At 41.2% G+C, this 17,550-nt stretch overlaps 1 protein-coding gene across 5 annotated transcripts in view; it reads left to right on the top strand.

Annotated features, from left to right (window-relative positions):
* The window catches only part of LOC148282511 (uncharacterized), a 107,874-nt gene that overhangs the window by 86,234 nt on the left and 4,090 nt on the right, over positions 1-17,550 (top strand). The window contains exons 5-10 of one of the 5 annotated variants that reach the window (XM_088224978.1): positions 3,694-3,885; positions 4,010-5,101; positions 5,213-7,318; positions 10,200-10,418; positions 12,263-12,496; positions 14,322-15,656. In XM_088224978.1, coding sequence (XP_088081104.1) covers positions 3,694-3,885; positions 4,010-5,101; positions 5,213-7,318; positions 10,200-10,418; positions 12,263-12,496; positions 14,322-15,656 — 5,178 coding nt within the window. Of the gene's footprint in view, positions 1-3,693; positions 3,886-4,009; positions 7,319-10,199; positions 10,419-12,262; positions 12,497-14,321; positions 15,657-17,550 lie in introns of those variants that run through there. The other 4 variants (XM_088224977.1, XM_088224976.1, XR_015822078.1 and 1 more) reach the window with 4 other exon arrangements.

Below are 17,550 nucleotides of genomic sequence, written 5' to 3'. Positions count from 1 at the left end.
AGTTTTATTATAATTTACCCTAATATTTAAATTTTGGTGACCGTTTTCAACGACTTGTAAATAACTCAAATTTAAAAAATGGAAATCAAATTAGGTTAGAGTGGGGTTCGAACCTTGAACCTCTGATCCGTGAGTCCGCAACACAACCCGATTCAAATAATACAGTAAAACTTAACGATAGAGATTTTAATGATAATTTTATTAAAATCATTATTTAAAATTAGCGAGTACTCTCAGGTAAGAATCTTGCAAAAGAAAATTGACTGGAGATTAGTCGGTCACATAGTGTACAAGTTATTGCGTTTGCAGGGCATTAAATAAATAGATAATTTTAAAACAATGAGTATCGATCCATTGTATCGTATTTTATCATGCTGTGTAGATTTTGCCGTGGTGTGAAATAGGTCAATCATGCGATGTGACGTAGTGGGCTCGTGGTTTGCACGTGCACAGCGGCCCATATAAAATACATCCATCGTAGGTAATCAGCAATTATCTATCTTCTTTTTCCAATTTTCGAGGGCAACGCAAATTAAAATGCATTTTTTTATTTAAAAAAATATTTATAAACCCTTACAGATTACATTCATTTAACAAAATAATTGATTTAAAAAAAAAAAACATATTCCATTGTTAAAGATAATATTTTGAACATCTTTTGTTAAGGTTGCCTGAGTCTTTTGTTTTGTTTTATTTTGTTAGGAAATACCGTGTATATTTATTTTACGTAAATGATTTTCATTGAATTTATAAATGTACTAGCGGACCTGACAGTCGTTGTCCTGTCCAAACGTTGGCTTGCCTGCTATGAGCTGGTTCACCAAACGTATTTTTTATATTTTAATTTTCTGTAAACTATATATACAGGATGTTCTTTGAATCCTGTCACATCCGAACCCACGATGATCAGTATGGGCAAGAAGACATATTAGCATATTTAAAAAATATTTATAACGAATATATTTTTTTTAAAAGAAAATATTACAAAAAACAAATGGTTGCGGACTTCTGAAGCGGAGAAGCGAGGAGGGCGCCGGTATACCAGACTCCCCCCTCCTCTCTCCTCGTTTCGCCCCTGCAGAAGTAAGGAACCATTGGGTTTTTAATATTTTATTTTTGTAAATTGTCTGTGCCAATATGAATTCTTGCTCATACTGATCATCGTGGTTTCGGATGTGACAGGGTTTAAAGAACATCCTGTATATTTTACATTGAGTTCGACATTTCAATCTTTTCGTTTCGACAATGGGTGATTTGCTGTTGCCCAAAGCAAAAAAAATACAATATCACCAACCGTACACATATTTTTTTCTGTACGCGTGATGAATGAATCATTAATATTCAAATATTGAATTTAAGTAGGTACCTAGGTACTTTGTTTATGGGTGAATTCCAAAACATAAAATATTTTTTTTGGAAAAATGGAATTCTTTTTGCAAATGTCAAACACTGCTTTTTTCACCAACAGGGCTGCACTTATGTAGGAATACGGTTTTTAAGAATGTATTGAATAATCATTCAATATTATTTTAATATTACCAAAAATTCAGTTAAAAGAAAATGGGTAGAAATTATAAGGAGCTTAAGGAAAGAATCTAATTGAGATCCACAAAAATCGAATGCTGTTTGTAAACATTCAAAAACAAAAAAAACAACATTCTTCCATTTTTTGTACTTGCACTCTCCTCAAATGCAACCCTGGTAAATCTATGAATAAAACATTATGCTCCTAACTTCTTTTTTACATATAGATTGAAGATTTTAATATTGTCGAACACGTGCAGCGCAAATATCTACATTTCTCTGAAAACTGCTCGTAAATCAGTTTAGCCGTTTAGGAGGAGTTCAGTGACTTCACACGTACAGAAGAATCATACAACATAGAATTAAGAATAGTCCAGAAGGAGCGTAGAATCATATTTGAATATATCGGACTGTGTCCGATAGTCCCCACTTTCGCCGCGCGTATACGTGAACTCACCGCGTAATGTTGCCAGATCGCGAAAAATATAACCATAACACGAATGTAAGATAAATAACTTTTTCAAAAAGCAATTTGTTAATTTCTTTAAAGTTTTATTGTACACGCGGAAACATTAATTGACACAACATAGTAGATAAGTAAAGGGTCATTTATTAAGAGTTATTAAATAAATGAACTTTAAAAATAAAACAAATTTTATTTTACATAAAACGATTATTTTTATGTCATTTTAAATAATATTTGATGTTTAAAAAGCAAAAAATAAGCTAAAATTCCCCTAAATCGTTTAAAACCAATGTTCTTATTAATAAAAAGTAGCATAAAAAAATTGACTACCCCAGGGTAGCAACACAACAAAATGTCCATTTTGTTTTCTATGACAATCTGACAGCTGGAAAAATAATATTTTTTTGAGTAATGCATTAGTTACTTACATATGCATTTGCTACTTACACATAAAATGTAATCCCGTCCTGTTTCTTTTTTATCCCAGCAGCATTTCTACACTTTAAAACGACACAACACGGCATAGTTAAATTCAAAGCGGGAGTTGCGTACTGAGCGACGTCTACAAAGAAACTAATGGGTTAAAACGTAAAACCACTCGTTTAAGAATAGTTTAATCACTTTCTATTTGATGCGCGTATGCGGCTTCTGGAATATTCTTAATTCTATGTATCTTTACAAAGAAGATACCAGCCTACTTGTTTTAATACAATCATTGATATTTTTCAAATTGATGATTATTTTTAGGTGTATTCTTAGTATTTTTTTTTTCATTTTCAACGAGTTGCAAAATCAGCCTCGCTCGCGGTGTAATGGTCAGCGCGTTTATCTACCATGCAACAGATCTCGGGATCGATTTCCGACATGGTGGATATGAAATATTGAAATAAAAGGGTTTTTGCACACTAGAATATTTTATAGTCCCTTGACTGGTACATAAAGCGTAAAACTGATCATCTTACTTTTACCTAACAAAAATTATCAAGATACGCTGCGATTGGTGAACCAATGCAGTGCATCATGCACCATTAGGTGAGGAAAGGGAATGTTGATAATGATGCAAATAATTTTTATTACTAAAATGGGAAGCAAGTTGTGGTAAAGAGGGGTGCGAACCTCGGATCTTTCATCAGTGAATCTGTGATACTAGCCACAGAACTACAATCCGATTTTTGCACAACTGGCCAGGAGGCCCAATCCCTTTGGTGAACAGAACACCTAGGCTCGAGAAAAGATAATATTTTATTTCAATTTTCTGGCCAGGAATCGAACCCGGTATCTTCCGTTCGTGAGTGAAGCGTCTTAACCACTACACCGCTGAGGCCGCTTGTCGACAGAAATTTATTGCTGTGCCGCAATAAACCTGCCAAGTACGTTGTACAAAAATTTAAATAAAAATAATGAAATTGAATCGGGTTGTGGCCCTGTGGCTAGTGTCTCGGACTCACGGATCGAAGGTCCGTGGTTCGAATCCCACTCTACCCCAACTTGATTCCCATATTCTATTAGGGAGTTATTTACAACTCGTTGAAAACGGCCCTCAAAATTAATCATTTGAGTAAATAATAAGAACGCGAATATATACTTTTAAAAAAATTGTTAAAAAAATAATACATCCCTAACATGATTTTTTTTTGTATAATTTTTAAATTTTATTTTTCATATCACTTTACGAAATATGATGTTAAATACATATATTTTAGGATCACCTAGTAAGCCCAGTGGTTCGGGAGGAAGTGCAGGATCTCTTGGTACACCAGGAGGACCAGGAAAGCCAGGAACGCCTGGACGACCTGGAGCTCCAGGAAGCCCAGGAAGGCCAGGTGGTCCAGGTAGCCCAGGCAGCCCTGGAGGACCAGGTGGCCTAGGTAGCCCAGGTGGCCCCAGTGGACCAGGTAAAAATCTTTAAAATGATTAAAAACACGTAATTACTCGTAATACAATATCTTGTACAATAGTTGTTAATACGTATGCGTTATAACTGGTGATGGTTCTTATTAATACTCGTTATAACATCAGGTGGACCAGATGGAGGCGCTGGTAGTGGAAATGGTGGACAGTATCAACCGGGTAACCCTGGAGGACCAGGTGGACCAGGAGGCCCAGGAAGTGGTACTGATGGACATTATCAACCTGGAAAACCTGGAGGGCAAGGATCACCAGGATCTCCAGGATCTCCAGGATCTCCAGGAGGACCAGGAGGACCAGGAGGACCAGGAGGACCTGGTGGACCAGGAGGCCCTGGGAGTGGTAGTGGTGGACAGTATCAACCTGGTAAACCTGGAGGGCAAGGATACCCTGGAGCTCCAGGAGGACCAGGAGGCCCTGGTGGATCAGGAGGCCTTGGTAGTGGTAGTGGTGGACAGTATCAACCTGGAAAACCTGGAGGGCAAGGTTTGCCAGGAGCTCCAGGATCGCCAGGATCTCCAGGATCACCAGGATCACCAGGAAGTCCAGGAGGACCTGGTGGACCAGGAGGCCCTGGAAGTGGTAGTGTTGGACAATATCAACCTGGGAAACCTGGAGGGCAAGGACACCCTGGAGCTCCAGGATCTCCAGGATCTCCGGGAGGACCAGGAGGACCTGGTGGACCGGGAGGCCCTGGTAGTGGTAATGGTGGACAGTATCAACCTGGAAAACCTGGAGGGCAAGGGTTGCCAGGAGCTCCAGGATCGCCGGGATCTCCAGGATCACCAGGATCACCAGGAAGTCCAGGAGGACCTGGTGGGCCAGGAGGCCCTGGAAGTGGTAGTGGTGGACAATATCAACCTGGGAGACCTGGAGGGCAAGGATACCCTGGATCTCCAGGATCTCCAGGATTTCCGGGAGGACCAGGAGGACCTGGTGGACCGGGAGGCCCTGGTAGTGGTAGTGGTGGACAGTATCAACCTGAAAAACCTGGAGGGCAAGGGTTGCCAGGAGCGCCAGGATCGCCGGGATCTCCAGGGAAACCAGGATCACCAGGAAGTCCAGGAGGACCTGGTGGACCAGGAGGCCCTGGAAGTGGTAGTGGTGGACAATATCAACCTGGGAAACCTGGAGGGCAAGGATACCCTGGAGCTCCAGGATCTCCAGGATCTCCGGGAGGACCAGGAGGACCTGGTGGACCAGGTGGACTAGGAGGGCCCGGAAGTGCTGGTGGAGGACAGTATCAGCCTGGAAAACCTGGAGGGCAAGGATCACCAGGATCTCCAGGAGAACCAGGAGGACCTGGTGGACCAGGAGGCCCTGGGAGTGGTAGTGGTGGACAATATCAACCTGGGAAACCTGGAGGACAAGGATACCCTGGAGCTCCAGGAGGACCAGGAGGCCCTGGTGGACTAGGAGGCCCTGGTAGTGGTGGTGGTGGACAGTATCAACCAGGAAAACCTGGAGCGCAAGGATTGCCAGGGGCACCAGGATCGCCAGGATCACCAGGATCCCCAGGAAGTTCAGGAGGACCTGGTGGACCAGGGGGCCCTGGAGGTGGTAGTGGTGGACAATATCAACCTGGGAAACCTGGAGGACAAGGGTACCCTGGAGCTCCAGGAGGACCAGGAGGCCCTGGTGGACCGGGAAGCCCTGGTAGTGGTGGTGGTGGACAGTATCAACCTGGAAAACCTGGAGGGCAAGGGTTGCCAGGATCACCAGGATCTCCAGGATCCTCAGGAAGTCCAGTAAGACCTAGTGGACCAGGAGGCCCTGCAAGTGTTAGTGGTGGACAATATCAACCTGGGAAACCTGGAGGGCAAGGATATCCTGGAGCTCCAGGATCTCCAGGGTCTCCAGGAGGACCAGGAGGACCAGGAGGACCAGGAGGACCTGGTGGACCGGGAGGCCCTGGTAGTGGTAGTGATGGACAGTATCAACCTGGAAAACCTGGAGGGCAAGGGTTGCCAGGAGCTCCAGGATCGCCGGGATCTCCAGGATCACCAGGATCACCAGGAAGTCCAGGAGGACCTGGTGGGCCAGGAGGCCCTGGAAGTGGTAGTAGTGGACAATATCAACCTGGGAAACCTGGAGGGCAAGGATACCCTGGATATCCAGGATCTCCAGGATTTCCGGGAGGACCAGGAGGACCTGGTGGACCGGGAGGCCCTGGTAGTGGTAATGGTGGACAGTATCAACCTGGAAAACCTGGAGGGCAAGGGTTGCCAGGAGTGCCAGGATCGCCAGGATCTCCAGGGAAACCAGGATCACCAGGAAGTCCAGGAGGACCTGGTGGACCAGGGGGCCCTGGAGGTGGTAGTGGTGGACAATATCAACCTGGAAAACCTGGAGGACAAGGGTACCCTGGAGCTCCAGGAGGACCAGGAGGCCCTGGTGGACCGGGAGGCCCTGGTAGTGGTGGTGGTGGACAGTATCAACCTGGAAAACCTGGAGGGCAAGGGTTGCCAGGAGCTCCAGGATCGCCGGGATCTCCAGGATCACCAGGATCACCAGGAAGTCCAGGAGGACCTGGTGGGCCAGGAGGCCCTGGAAGTGGTAGTAGTGGACAATATCAACCTGGGAAACCTGGAGGGCAAGGATACCCTGGATCTCCAGGATCTCCAGGATTTCCGGGAGGACCAGGAGGACCTGGTGGACCGGGAGGCCCTGGTAGTGGTAATGGTGGACAGTATCAACCTGGAAATCCTGGAGGGCAAGGGTTGCCAGGAGCTCCAGGATCTCCGGGATCTCCAGGATCACCAGGATCACCAGGAAGTCCAGGAGGACCTGGTGGACCAGGAGGCCCTGGAAGTGGTAGTGGTGGACAATATCAACCTGGGATACCTGGAGGGCAAGGATACCCTGGAGCTCCAGGATCTCCAGGATCTCCGGGAGGACCAGGAGGACCTGGTGGACCGGGTGGACTAGGAGGGCCCGGAAGCGCTGGTGGAGGACAGTATCAGCCTGGAAAACCTGGAGGGCAAGGATTGCCAGGATTTCCAGGAGGACCAGGAGGACTAGGAGGGCCCGGAAGTGTTGGTGGAGGACAGTATCAACCTGGAAAACCTGGAGGGCAAGGATTGCCAGGGGCACCAGGATCACCAGGATCTCCTGGGGGACCTGGTGGACCAGGAGGGCCCGGAAGTGTTGGTGGAGGACAGTATCAACCTGGTGGGCAAGGCTATCCTGGAGCGCCAGGAGCGCCAGGAGCGCCAGGAGCGCCTGGATCGCCTGGAAGTCCAGGAGGACCAGGTGGGCCAGGTGGACCAGGAGGCCCCGGAAGTGTTAGTGGAGGACAGTTTCAACCTGGCAAACCTGGAATTCAAGGATACCCTGGAACACCAGGCAGCCCTGGACAGTCACAACCTGGTCCTTCGGGAACTTTAGTGCCAGGAGGACAAGGAATACCAAGTGGATCAGGTTGGTTTTTCTGTTTTTACATAGATATATAGTGAGTTTTAATTTTTAATCCGCACTTAACCTTAAGAGTGTACGCCTAGCACCAAATATTGACACTCAAATAAATGCAATCAATCAGTTTTTTTTTGTTGCTAAATCAATTTAATTTCCTCCTAATATCAATATCATCACCTGTATTAATATTGCTTAGTTATTAAATCATGCAAATTAATGAAACCCTTAAAAAAAAAATTATATGTTCAATTGTATAGTAGATACAACAAAATGTGTGTTTTACAAAACACAACATTTTATAAACCTTACCTTAATATATTTTTAATTTTATTTAATATTATTATTAATTTAGTTTTTTTTCTTACTCGACTATGGCATTTCTCTTCAAATGAAATATTTATTGATGAAAGTATTTACATTGTCAAGTAAAGTAATAATTATATCCGAAATAAATAAAATAAATATTTCTTTGGTAAAAAGTCGGCCTCGTGGTGGTCAGCGCATTATGCCCACCATGCGAGAGGTGTCGGGTTCGATTTACGGCATGGTTGATATGAAATATTTCTTTAAAAGGGTGTTTTCACACCAAAACATTTAAAAGTCCCTGGACTGGTACCTGAAGCGTAAGACTGATCATCTTACTTTCGTGTAATTTTTTTAAATCAATTAACTGCAATCGTTCTACCAATGCAGTGCCCAATGCACCATTAGGTCCGGAAAGGGAATGATGATGATGATAATGAAATAATACACGACCGTTATACAAAATTATTATTATTATTTATCGTTGAGTTATAGATAAATAGTACCTATGCCACAGAAATTTTTTTGGATAACAATATAAATTTTGCAATTAAGTTATATAAATTAGTGAAATTTAGAGATTTAAATATATTTATTATTTAAATACGTAGAAGAATTTGTGTACCTGGGAAGTATGTTCGCCAGGATCAGGAGGACCAGGTGCCAATAACCAATGCTTATACTACCATGATATGCTATGGAAGTCAACTAGTTGGTCTTTTTTTATCGCTCTTCCACTTCGTAACATTGTCTTACTAAATCTGTACCTCAAAGCTGAAAGGCTGGAAGTCACATTTTTTGCAAAATTGATTTATGAATATTATTTTGTTCGTGTATTCAGATTCTATCAATGCTAAAAACATTGGAGTCCTCCGGTGTACCACTACTAAAGTAGCTTGTTCTAAAATACCAGTAGTGCAGTAATAATACTCATGCTTTCAACAAAATTCAACAGTTTGCTCGTATTAAAGAAATGGATACCGAATAAATTCGTCAATTTTAATAACAAACTACCCCTGACGCGCTGAGGGATTTCGCACAAAATTAAGTCTTATTGTCATAATCAACCATACTTAACCATTTTTTTATTTATTTTTAAATGGGAGTTGCTTTATTATTTACCTTGCTTATAATATACAAGGTTTATATTTTAAAAAGTGGATTTTTCTGCAATGAAATATCTTAAAATTTATCTAAGCTATTGGGATCAGGAGGGATATATTGATGTGGGCTAATCAGGAACTTCTCAGCATTTGCTCACGTGGAGAGGAAACCACTTAAAACTCTTCAAGAGAAGCCGGCCTGTTGGCAGTAGTCAACAGGCCTTCCGTTCCACTAGAGGAGTGTTCGGCATTTTGTTCCCTACTTTGGTTTATTTTACCAATTTCCTGCGCTATATTTATCATGTATGATACTACCTCTCTTGTGAGTTCTTTATTACCTATCACCGATGGGATGTCGCATAGATCTTCACCCAGGCCTCTGCATCGCGCCTCCAGCTGTTGTCTTTGAAAGCTGAAAAAGGGGCAATGCAATACTTATTACAAATGCATACTTAACCATATGTCATTTCTTTTGCCGTTTATTTCATAATTTTGCATTAAATTTATTTTTGTTTATTTATTAATTTACACGCCCTACGGGCTTTTCCATATATTAGAAATTACATTCAAGTGCAGCAGTAAAACATGAGTATGTAAATTTAGTTAAAATTAAAGATAACATAAGACAAACTAAAAGATACAATAATAAGTAAAAATAAAGAAATGTACCAACATAGGTATATGGGTACATGTAAAAATATTTAATAAATTTACATATGAAAACATACACACATACATACATATGCATATGCATACACATACATGCACATACATATACGTAAACATAAGCTTATACATTATTATCGAGATACATGAGAAAAAAAAAGTTAACCTTTTGAATATTAACCTATATTTATATTAAGACAGACGAAATATATCAACTTCACCATGCTCGTTACCTAGCCGGTGTCGTCCAGGTATTGGTAAATTGTAATAATAATTATGACTGCCAGAAGATTAAAAAAATAACGTTAGCTGCCGAGTATTTCGAACAGCCACTTTATAGCTGATAACACTAGTCAATTCCGGGACGTCCAGTGCGCCATTTGCTATTTTATATAAATTTAATAAATCATTTATAATTCTTCTTTTACAAAGAGTTGACATATTTAGTGTTGTACATAATAAATTATCGTAATCAATATTTTCAGTGGGTATTTTAAGTTTGTAATTGATGAATCTAAGAAATTTACGTTGTACTCTTTCTATCTCTAAAATATGAATTCTAAATTACTTCTAAGGCAGTAAACAGCACTTTGAGGATAGTGATAGAATTAAAATCCTTTACAGTTCGCTGCAAATATCCAAGACATTTCATCGCCTTATTAGTGATTTTACCTGTTTTATATATCAATGTTTTTTCCTTTTTTTGAATTCTTGTTGTATTTTTTTACACAAGCTCTGCTAGGTGGAGAATGTAATTACATATTTCGAACAAATATTATAATACCTGAACGTTATATGGTTTTTCTTTAACGAAGGAGGACCATCTAGCAGTGGGCAACCAGGATCACCGGGATCTCCCGGCGGTCCAGGGGGGCCAGGAGGACCGGGTGGCCCGGGAGGACCGTTTGGACCGGGAGGACTGGGTGGTCCAGGCGGACCGAGTGGCCCCGGAGGTCTCGGAGGACCGGGTGGATCGGGCGGACCGAGCGGGTCAGGAGGACCGGGTGGCCTCGGCGGACCGAGTGGACCAGGAGGTAAAAATAAATTAGCCGGTGAAATATTTATTTTATCAATGTTTGAGTATGTCCAAATGCTTGCAGACTGGCTGGATTTCCTCCCTGGAGAGTTGTTCATATTTAAATTTATTTCAACAGAGACGGAAAACAATTTTGAGAAGGGAATATGAAAATGTTTTCCGTTTCTGTTGAAGTAAATTTAAATATTTATTTTATCTTTACAATTTTCACTCACCTAAATACTAGCTAGCTTCCTGCGTTTAAATGAGGAATTTGTTAATATATCAATAAAATATGACGTTTGCCTACCATGCACGTGGTCTCGGGTTCGTTTTCTGGCAAGGGCGAAGCGAAAGATGTTTATCTTTTATAAAAGTAAGACTAATCATCTTGCCGCTGTCGCGTTGTGTTTTTTTTTTCATACAATCTCAGAACAGGCTAGCGAGGTAGTCAGCAACCATAGTAACACTTTATTATCATGTTTACATATAACAACAGAGATGAAGAACATTTTAGAGAAGGTAATACAGAAGTCTAGGCATCTACAGGGCTTAAGACCTGTCAATGGCTGGTTTAAGTGGTCACTTTACACACTGTGTAACATTCACCATTCTGCCCAAATTTAAACATATATATTCCGTTAATTATTTTATCTGTTGATGTTAAGTTACAATCTAGCTAGTTGCAAATAACTCGCTATTCGAAAATGGAAATCAAGTTGGGGTAGAGTGGGGTTCGAACCTCGGACCTCTGATTCGTGAGTCCGCAACACTAGACACGGGTAGTCCCGGCCGATTCTTAAAAAGCCATATTTATGTTCTTCTGGAAATCGGGTTAACACTAAACTGCCTAGGTGATAAAATTGTAACGTAAGGAGCCCAGGGGCTCAATCACAAATGACTATCGACGTGCTAAAAAATTTGAGCGATCACAACGAACAATTATGAACACGCTGAAGTTATCGCGGTCGCGTTGCAAAACGCCGAACGCCTTCAACAATAGTTTCGTTTAATAGCTTTCTCAATTTGATCCAAATCAAATAAATAGCATGTTAAATTGTGAACAAAATAATAAAACTAAATTATTTTACATACAGTTTATGAATATTTTTCATATTTACAAGGGTAAAATTCAAATATGCGATTGATTTTGCTTTGCAAAACGTAAATATTTTGAATTTTGACATTTAATATTAGGTGTTGCCAAGCATCAAGTTGAAGTATGACAATATTAAACGAATATAATAATCCCGATCGATAACTTTCACGGATGTTTCATTGTGACCGCGCAAACGATAAACAACCACGGTGAAAAATTGTTATCACGCCGCTAATTAGCACGTCGATAGTCATTTGTGATTGTGCTGTAGGTCTGGTTACAGTGATCGCTGAAATATGTGAGGATTGTTGACACGATCAAATGTGAAATTAAATATCTAATGACTATGTAGCCTAATAAATGAAAGATTAATAATGTACTCGGATCGAAAAGATAAGTAGGTATATTGAATTATAAGTTCCTAGATGCTAGCTGATTGACGGCCGAAGCAAGACAGAACAAGCCCGGAACCATGCACTGGCTGATTTCCCCTCTTCAAGGTATCCTTGCCATATTTCATGCATCAGCGCCATCTCTGAAAGGTTGAAAAATCTTAAGAAATGCCAAATGTGTGTATTTTTTTTTAGTTGTTATAATTGATGTCATAACTTTTCATAATAAATTGGGAGCTAGGCAACGAGACAATGCATTTTTTTCCATTTAAAAGATTTTGTTATTTTGTGTAAAAATACGAGATACTGCCGTACGAGAGTTTAAAATTTATATTTGATAAATATATTATTTATTCATTTATTTGACCACAGGCGGAATAAACACCGGCAGTGGCATCGGTGGTGGTCAGTATCCAGGACATCCAGGAGGACCAGGATTACCCGGGTCTTCGGGTAAACCGGGGGCCCCTGGAGCGCCTGGAGCTCCGGGTGGAATCGGGGGGCCCGGAGGACCGGGAGGGCCAGGAGGGCCTGGAGGTCCAAACGGATCTAGCGGACCTAGTGGATCTGGTGGCCCCAGTGGAACCGGAGGACCTAGTGGGCCAGGTGAGAAAGATCAAAGTTTTTTTATATTTGTATGAATGGAATGCCGATTCGGGAGAATTAGGAAATACATCGACACCTATAAAGAAAACCCTCCCATCTTTCTTGAAGCTTTTTAAAATACGTCGCCGATTAAAGTTAACTCTAATTGTTTTAGTTTTTAAGTACTCTCTCATTTCAATTTTAAAGTCAAGAGTTTTAATTGATTACGTCTCAGTACCTACCGTTTAATTAGAGTTTTTTGGAATTTACATAATAATAATTAGTGTCCGATTCGGCTTAGGTTTTGGGCAGTTTCGGCCGATAAAACTGGTATCGACACGATTTCGGTTTTCCGTCCGATACTTCGGCACAGCCGAAACCTGCGGTCGGGGTGTGTTGGATTACGTTCGGCTGTATTCGGGTGGAAAATTAGCACAAATAGGGATATTGGATAGTAGTCCATTCAAATAATTAGTTATTGTATTGCCATTGTCTTACATAAAAAATAAATCTAGACTGATATAGTTATATGTTAACTATAGTTAGTAGTTCTAAGAACATTCTTATTTACATACATAAAGTTATTGTACATTATTTGAGACAATAATTCCCAACTCCATGGGACTAAAAGTCCTGTGTTGAGATGGGACGAGTAATTATATGACACAGACACATGAGTATATCACCATAAATATAGGATTAGAAACATAAAAAATAATTAGTAAAAATATTTTTTAAAACATATATATGGCACACCAATAAGGTAAACAGTAAACTCAAGCATTTGGAAAATCATCAAGAAGTTTCATACTCAAATCCCTCCCACTAAGGAAAATCCAGTCCTTAACTCCTTTCTTAAAAATAATTTTCGTCCTTGTAACCTTTAAAGTTAAAGTTCCTTTAGCGTATCCTTAAATCATGAAGAACCGATAAATATAAATAACCTAGTACAACAGACATGAATAACATTTTACAGAAGTGAATATAGAAGTCAAGGCATCCACGGGGCTTATGACCTGTCATTGGCTGGTTTAAGTAAGCACTTTACAAGCTGTGTAACATTCACCATTCTGCCGATATTTGAACATCTATATTCTTTTGATTTATCCATCTGTTGACGTTTATGAAGTTAAAGAGCTGAAACCTTTATTGTTCGGGTGAGATTCATATGATTAAATTTACCCAAATTTGTCAATTTTAAGGCCTTTTTTATCGAGTTGTAAATAATTTACTGTTATAAAACGGGAATTAAGTTGGGGTTGAGTGGGATAGGAACCTTTTTAAAGAAAATAAACAAAATGAAATTTTTTTAAATGTCAAAAATTTTAAATTTTAAAAATGCTACAAAACGTATGTAATTTTAAATGCTTATATTCCTTTCGGAAACCAAATATTTTAAATTTTGCTACCACAGTTCTAATGATCAATTTGTTATCTTTAAATTGTTTTAACTCGTTTTTATTTCAAATTTTCCTAAGGCTTTATATGAGATTCAATGAACAAAAGTTTGGTCTAAATTTTAAGCGGCTTAATCCGCCGGTCAAAAAATAACTGTATATTTTATACCTTTGAAAATAAAATATTCATACCTTTCATTTCTTTTTTGTGATTTTAAAGAAACAGCGTTTTAAAATAGGTAAATCTTATGATTTCCTACGACTACAGCCTTAATTTAACACGACGCCGACGCCCGACGTTTTTACGACAATACAGCTTGTAGTTTGCAGTTGCAGGAGTTTTTAACAGTATTTTAAGAGTGATTTACTAAATATAAAAAGTTTCTGTAATAAAACCTTTTTTTACCATTTTTCTTGTTGTTTTCATGTTCTTTTTTACAAAATACTAGGTGGTCCCATTTCAGTCAACAAACCTGGGTCGCAGTTCCCAAGTCATCCGGGACAAACCGGGATAACCGGGCATCCAGGATCGCCAGGACGGCCAGGAGCACCAGGGAGCCCTGGTGGACCGGGAGGACCAGGAGGGCCAGGAGGACCGGGAGGGCCAGGTGGACCAAGTATACCGGGAACTCCGAGTGGACAACAGGTCCCAGGGCATCCTGGACAAACAGGAATTACCGGACAACCTGGATTAGCTGGCCAGCCAGGATCACCGGGACAGCCAGGAGCACCAGGAAGCCCAGGTGGACCGGGAAAACCAGGAGGACCAGGTGGACCGAGCAGACCAGGGATTCCAAGCGGTCAACAGTTCCCAGGGTACCCTGGACAAATCGGGATTACCGGGCAACCAGGATCGCCTGGACGGCCAGGAGCACCGGGTAGCCCTGGCAGACCAGGAGGACCAGGAGGGCCAGGAGGACCAGGAGGGCTAGGTGGACCAAGCATACCGGGGACTTCAAGTGGACAACAGGTCCCAGGGTATCCTGGACAACCTGGATTAGCTGGCCAGCCAGGATCACCGGGACAGCCAGGAGCACCAGGAACCCCAGGTGGACCAGGAGAACCAGGAGGACCGGGTGGACCAAACAGACCAGGGCCTCCAAGCGGACAACAGTTCCCAGGCTACCCTGGACAAACTGGTATTATTGGGCAACCTGGATTGCCAGGACGTCCAGGAGCACCAGGGAGCCCTGGTGGACCAGGAGGACCAGGAGGACCAGGAGGACTTGGTGGGCCCGGTGGACCAAGTAGACCTGGAGCTCCAAGTGGACAACAGATACCAGGGACACCAGGACGGCCAGGAGCGCCAGGAAGCCCTGGTGGACCAGGAGGACCAGGAGGACTTGGTGGGCCCGGTGGACCAAGTAGACCGGGATCTCCAAGTGGACAACAGGTACCAGGGACACCAGGACTGCCAGGAGCGCCAGGAAGCCCTGGTGGACCAGGAGGACCAGGAGGACTTGGTGGGCCCGGTGGACCAAGTAGACCGGGATCTCCAAGTGGACAACAGGTACCAGGGACACCAGGACGGCCAGGAGCGCCAGGAAGCCCTGGTGGACCAGGAGGACCAGGAGGACCAGGAGGACCAGGTGGACCAGGTGGACCAAGTGGACCAGTAAGACCAAGCAGACCAGGGGCACCAAGTCCGGTCGATAAACCTATCGGCGGACAACAGTTACCAGTTCATCCCGGACAATTCGTAGATCCCGAACAACCCGGATCACAGGGTCAGCCAGGATCAACTGCTTTACCGGGTTTACCAGGAGCTGGAATCACCACGCCAAGTAAGTTGTTTTTTATTGTAGTAACTCAGTGGTTTATGTTGTTTGAAAACACAGTTTGAGCTTAAGTTAATTCTTAAATATTTGCAATCTTTTTCTTGGAATACTATTCATTTATTTGATATTTAAACTTTAATGTATTTCACAAAGCCGGTCAAAACCTAATTGTATTTAAATTATACAAAACTTTTAAGTTTATTTTTTGTCAAACGTACCCTAAATTTTTTTGTGATTATCTAATGTTTATTTACTTCATTTTATTAAATGATTGCTTTTGGAAAAACCTGCCTTTAAAAAATACTCAATCGTATGATTTTCTTATTATTTATCAGTTTTTGTTATTTTATAGTTACATTTTTTTATTTGGTCTTAAATAGGACAAGAATTATAATATCTAGAATTATAATATTATAGAAAAGGCGGATAAATCGGGTTTATTGCCAAATTGAGTTATTGATACAAGTAAAATAAAGAAAAGTAAAAAAAAACCCTATCCTAACGATAAAAAAGCGATTTTACATTTGGGTCTAAGTCGATATTAATATATAATAGATATAAATATATATATTTATTAAAATAGACCTGATTCGAGTCTACTTTCTTACAAATATTTTGATCAAATCTGTAACATAGAATACGGGCACAAGTCGACTTGCACCCGCAGTGCACTAATTTTATCTTTGGTCGATCGGCATCCTTGCAATATCAAATGTTAACGTCAAACCTGAATCGTCCGCCTGCGTAGCGTGATCGTTGCCGCATATTTCCTGTTATAAGAAGAAAAAATCCAAGATAACGTCGTGTCGAGGATGTCTACAGCCAAAAAAATTATCGCCCTAATAACGTGATGAAGAAAATGTTCAGTGAAATTGAGTAATGAAATATCTTTCAGTATATCAGTAAGAGCAGAGGAAGGATGAAAGCTGAGTGAGCGCGGCTGAAATCTCTTAGACAAATGTGTGGGAAATCAATGTGAAACTATTTGCAATCAATTTCTTTTCATGTTCCCAACCATGTCAACAGAAGTCAAAATCTGCTATTTATAAAATCTTCTAAGAACAACTTTTGTTTTTATGCCCCAATGTCCAGAATGTGTAGATTAGTCAATTCATCACGTGACTTGGAATTTTTTGGGATAGATTTTCCGGCTTTTTATAGATCTCTTCGCAACTAAACAGTGTGGGATGAAGTTGGATTGGCGTGGTTTAGCTCGAAGTCTTTTGTCTTTTGTTTTTATGAATATATTGTATACCACTATTGTTTTTCCCTTGTTTGTCTTTGCTAGAGAGTTTTATGTTCTTTTTGTTCAGTTTCTTGCATTTATGCTTCTTCATGTAACTGTAGTGATTGGCTTAGGCCGTATATATATTAAATAAATAACAGAGTTACGAATGATGAAATCAGACGAGAGTGTAAATCTGAGTCAGATATAATTGATAAAATGAAAAAAGGACCTCTGAGATGGTTTGGTCATGTAGAACGAATGGAGGATGAAAGAATAGTAAAACAGGTACATTTGGCGAGAATGAACGGTGACGTGAGACGAAGACGACCAAGAAAAATGTATCATGATCAGATAAACCAAAGTCTTAAGTCTGGTCATGTCAAAAGCAGGCATAACCGAAGGGCGTGTATGACAAGATGTATGAATGTGGAAGTAGCTAGAAATGTATGCCAGGATAGACGTGTATGGCGGTCCATTCTCTCTGCCTACCCCTACGGGAAATGGCATGTTGGTGGTAGTAATAACAGCAAAGGGTAGAATCCTCAGGAGACCAATATCTTTTGAGCCTCCAACATGATTGAAGGTGAGCTTGAGAAAGAAACGATGCGTAGAAATGTAGAAAAAATGTTTAGTGTATACCAACTTTACTTCTAAACACTGTTCTATCTTTTG

The sequence above is a fragment of the Micrasema longulum genome, unplaced genomic scaffold (genome assembly GCF_059751315.1).
Source record: "Micrasema longulum isolate JH-2025_06_02 unplaced genomic scaffold, ASM5975131v1 h1tg000322l, whole genome shotgun sequence".
In the NCBI taxonomy this organism is placed as follows: Eukaryota; Metazoa; Arthropoda; class Insecta; order Trichoptera; family Brachycentridae; genus Micrasema; species Micrasema longulum.
This window is presented reverse-complemented; position numbering and strand designations above follow the sequence as displayed.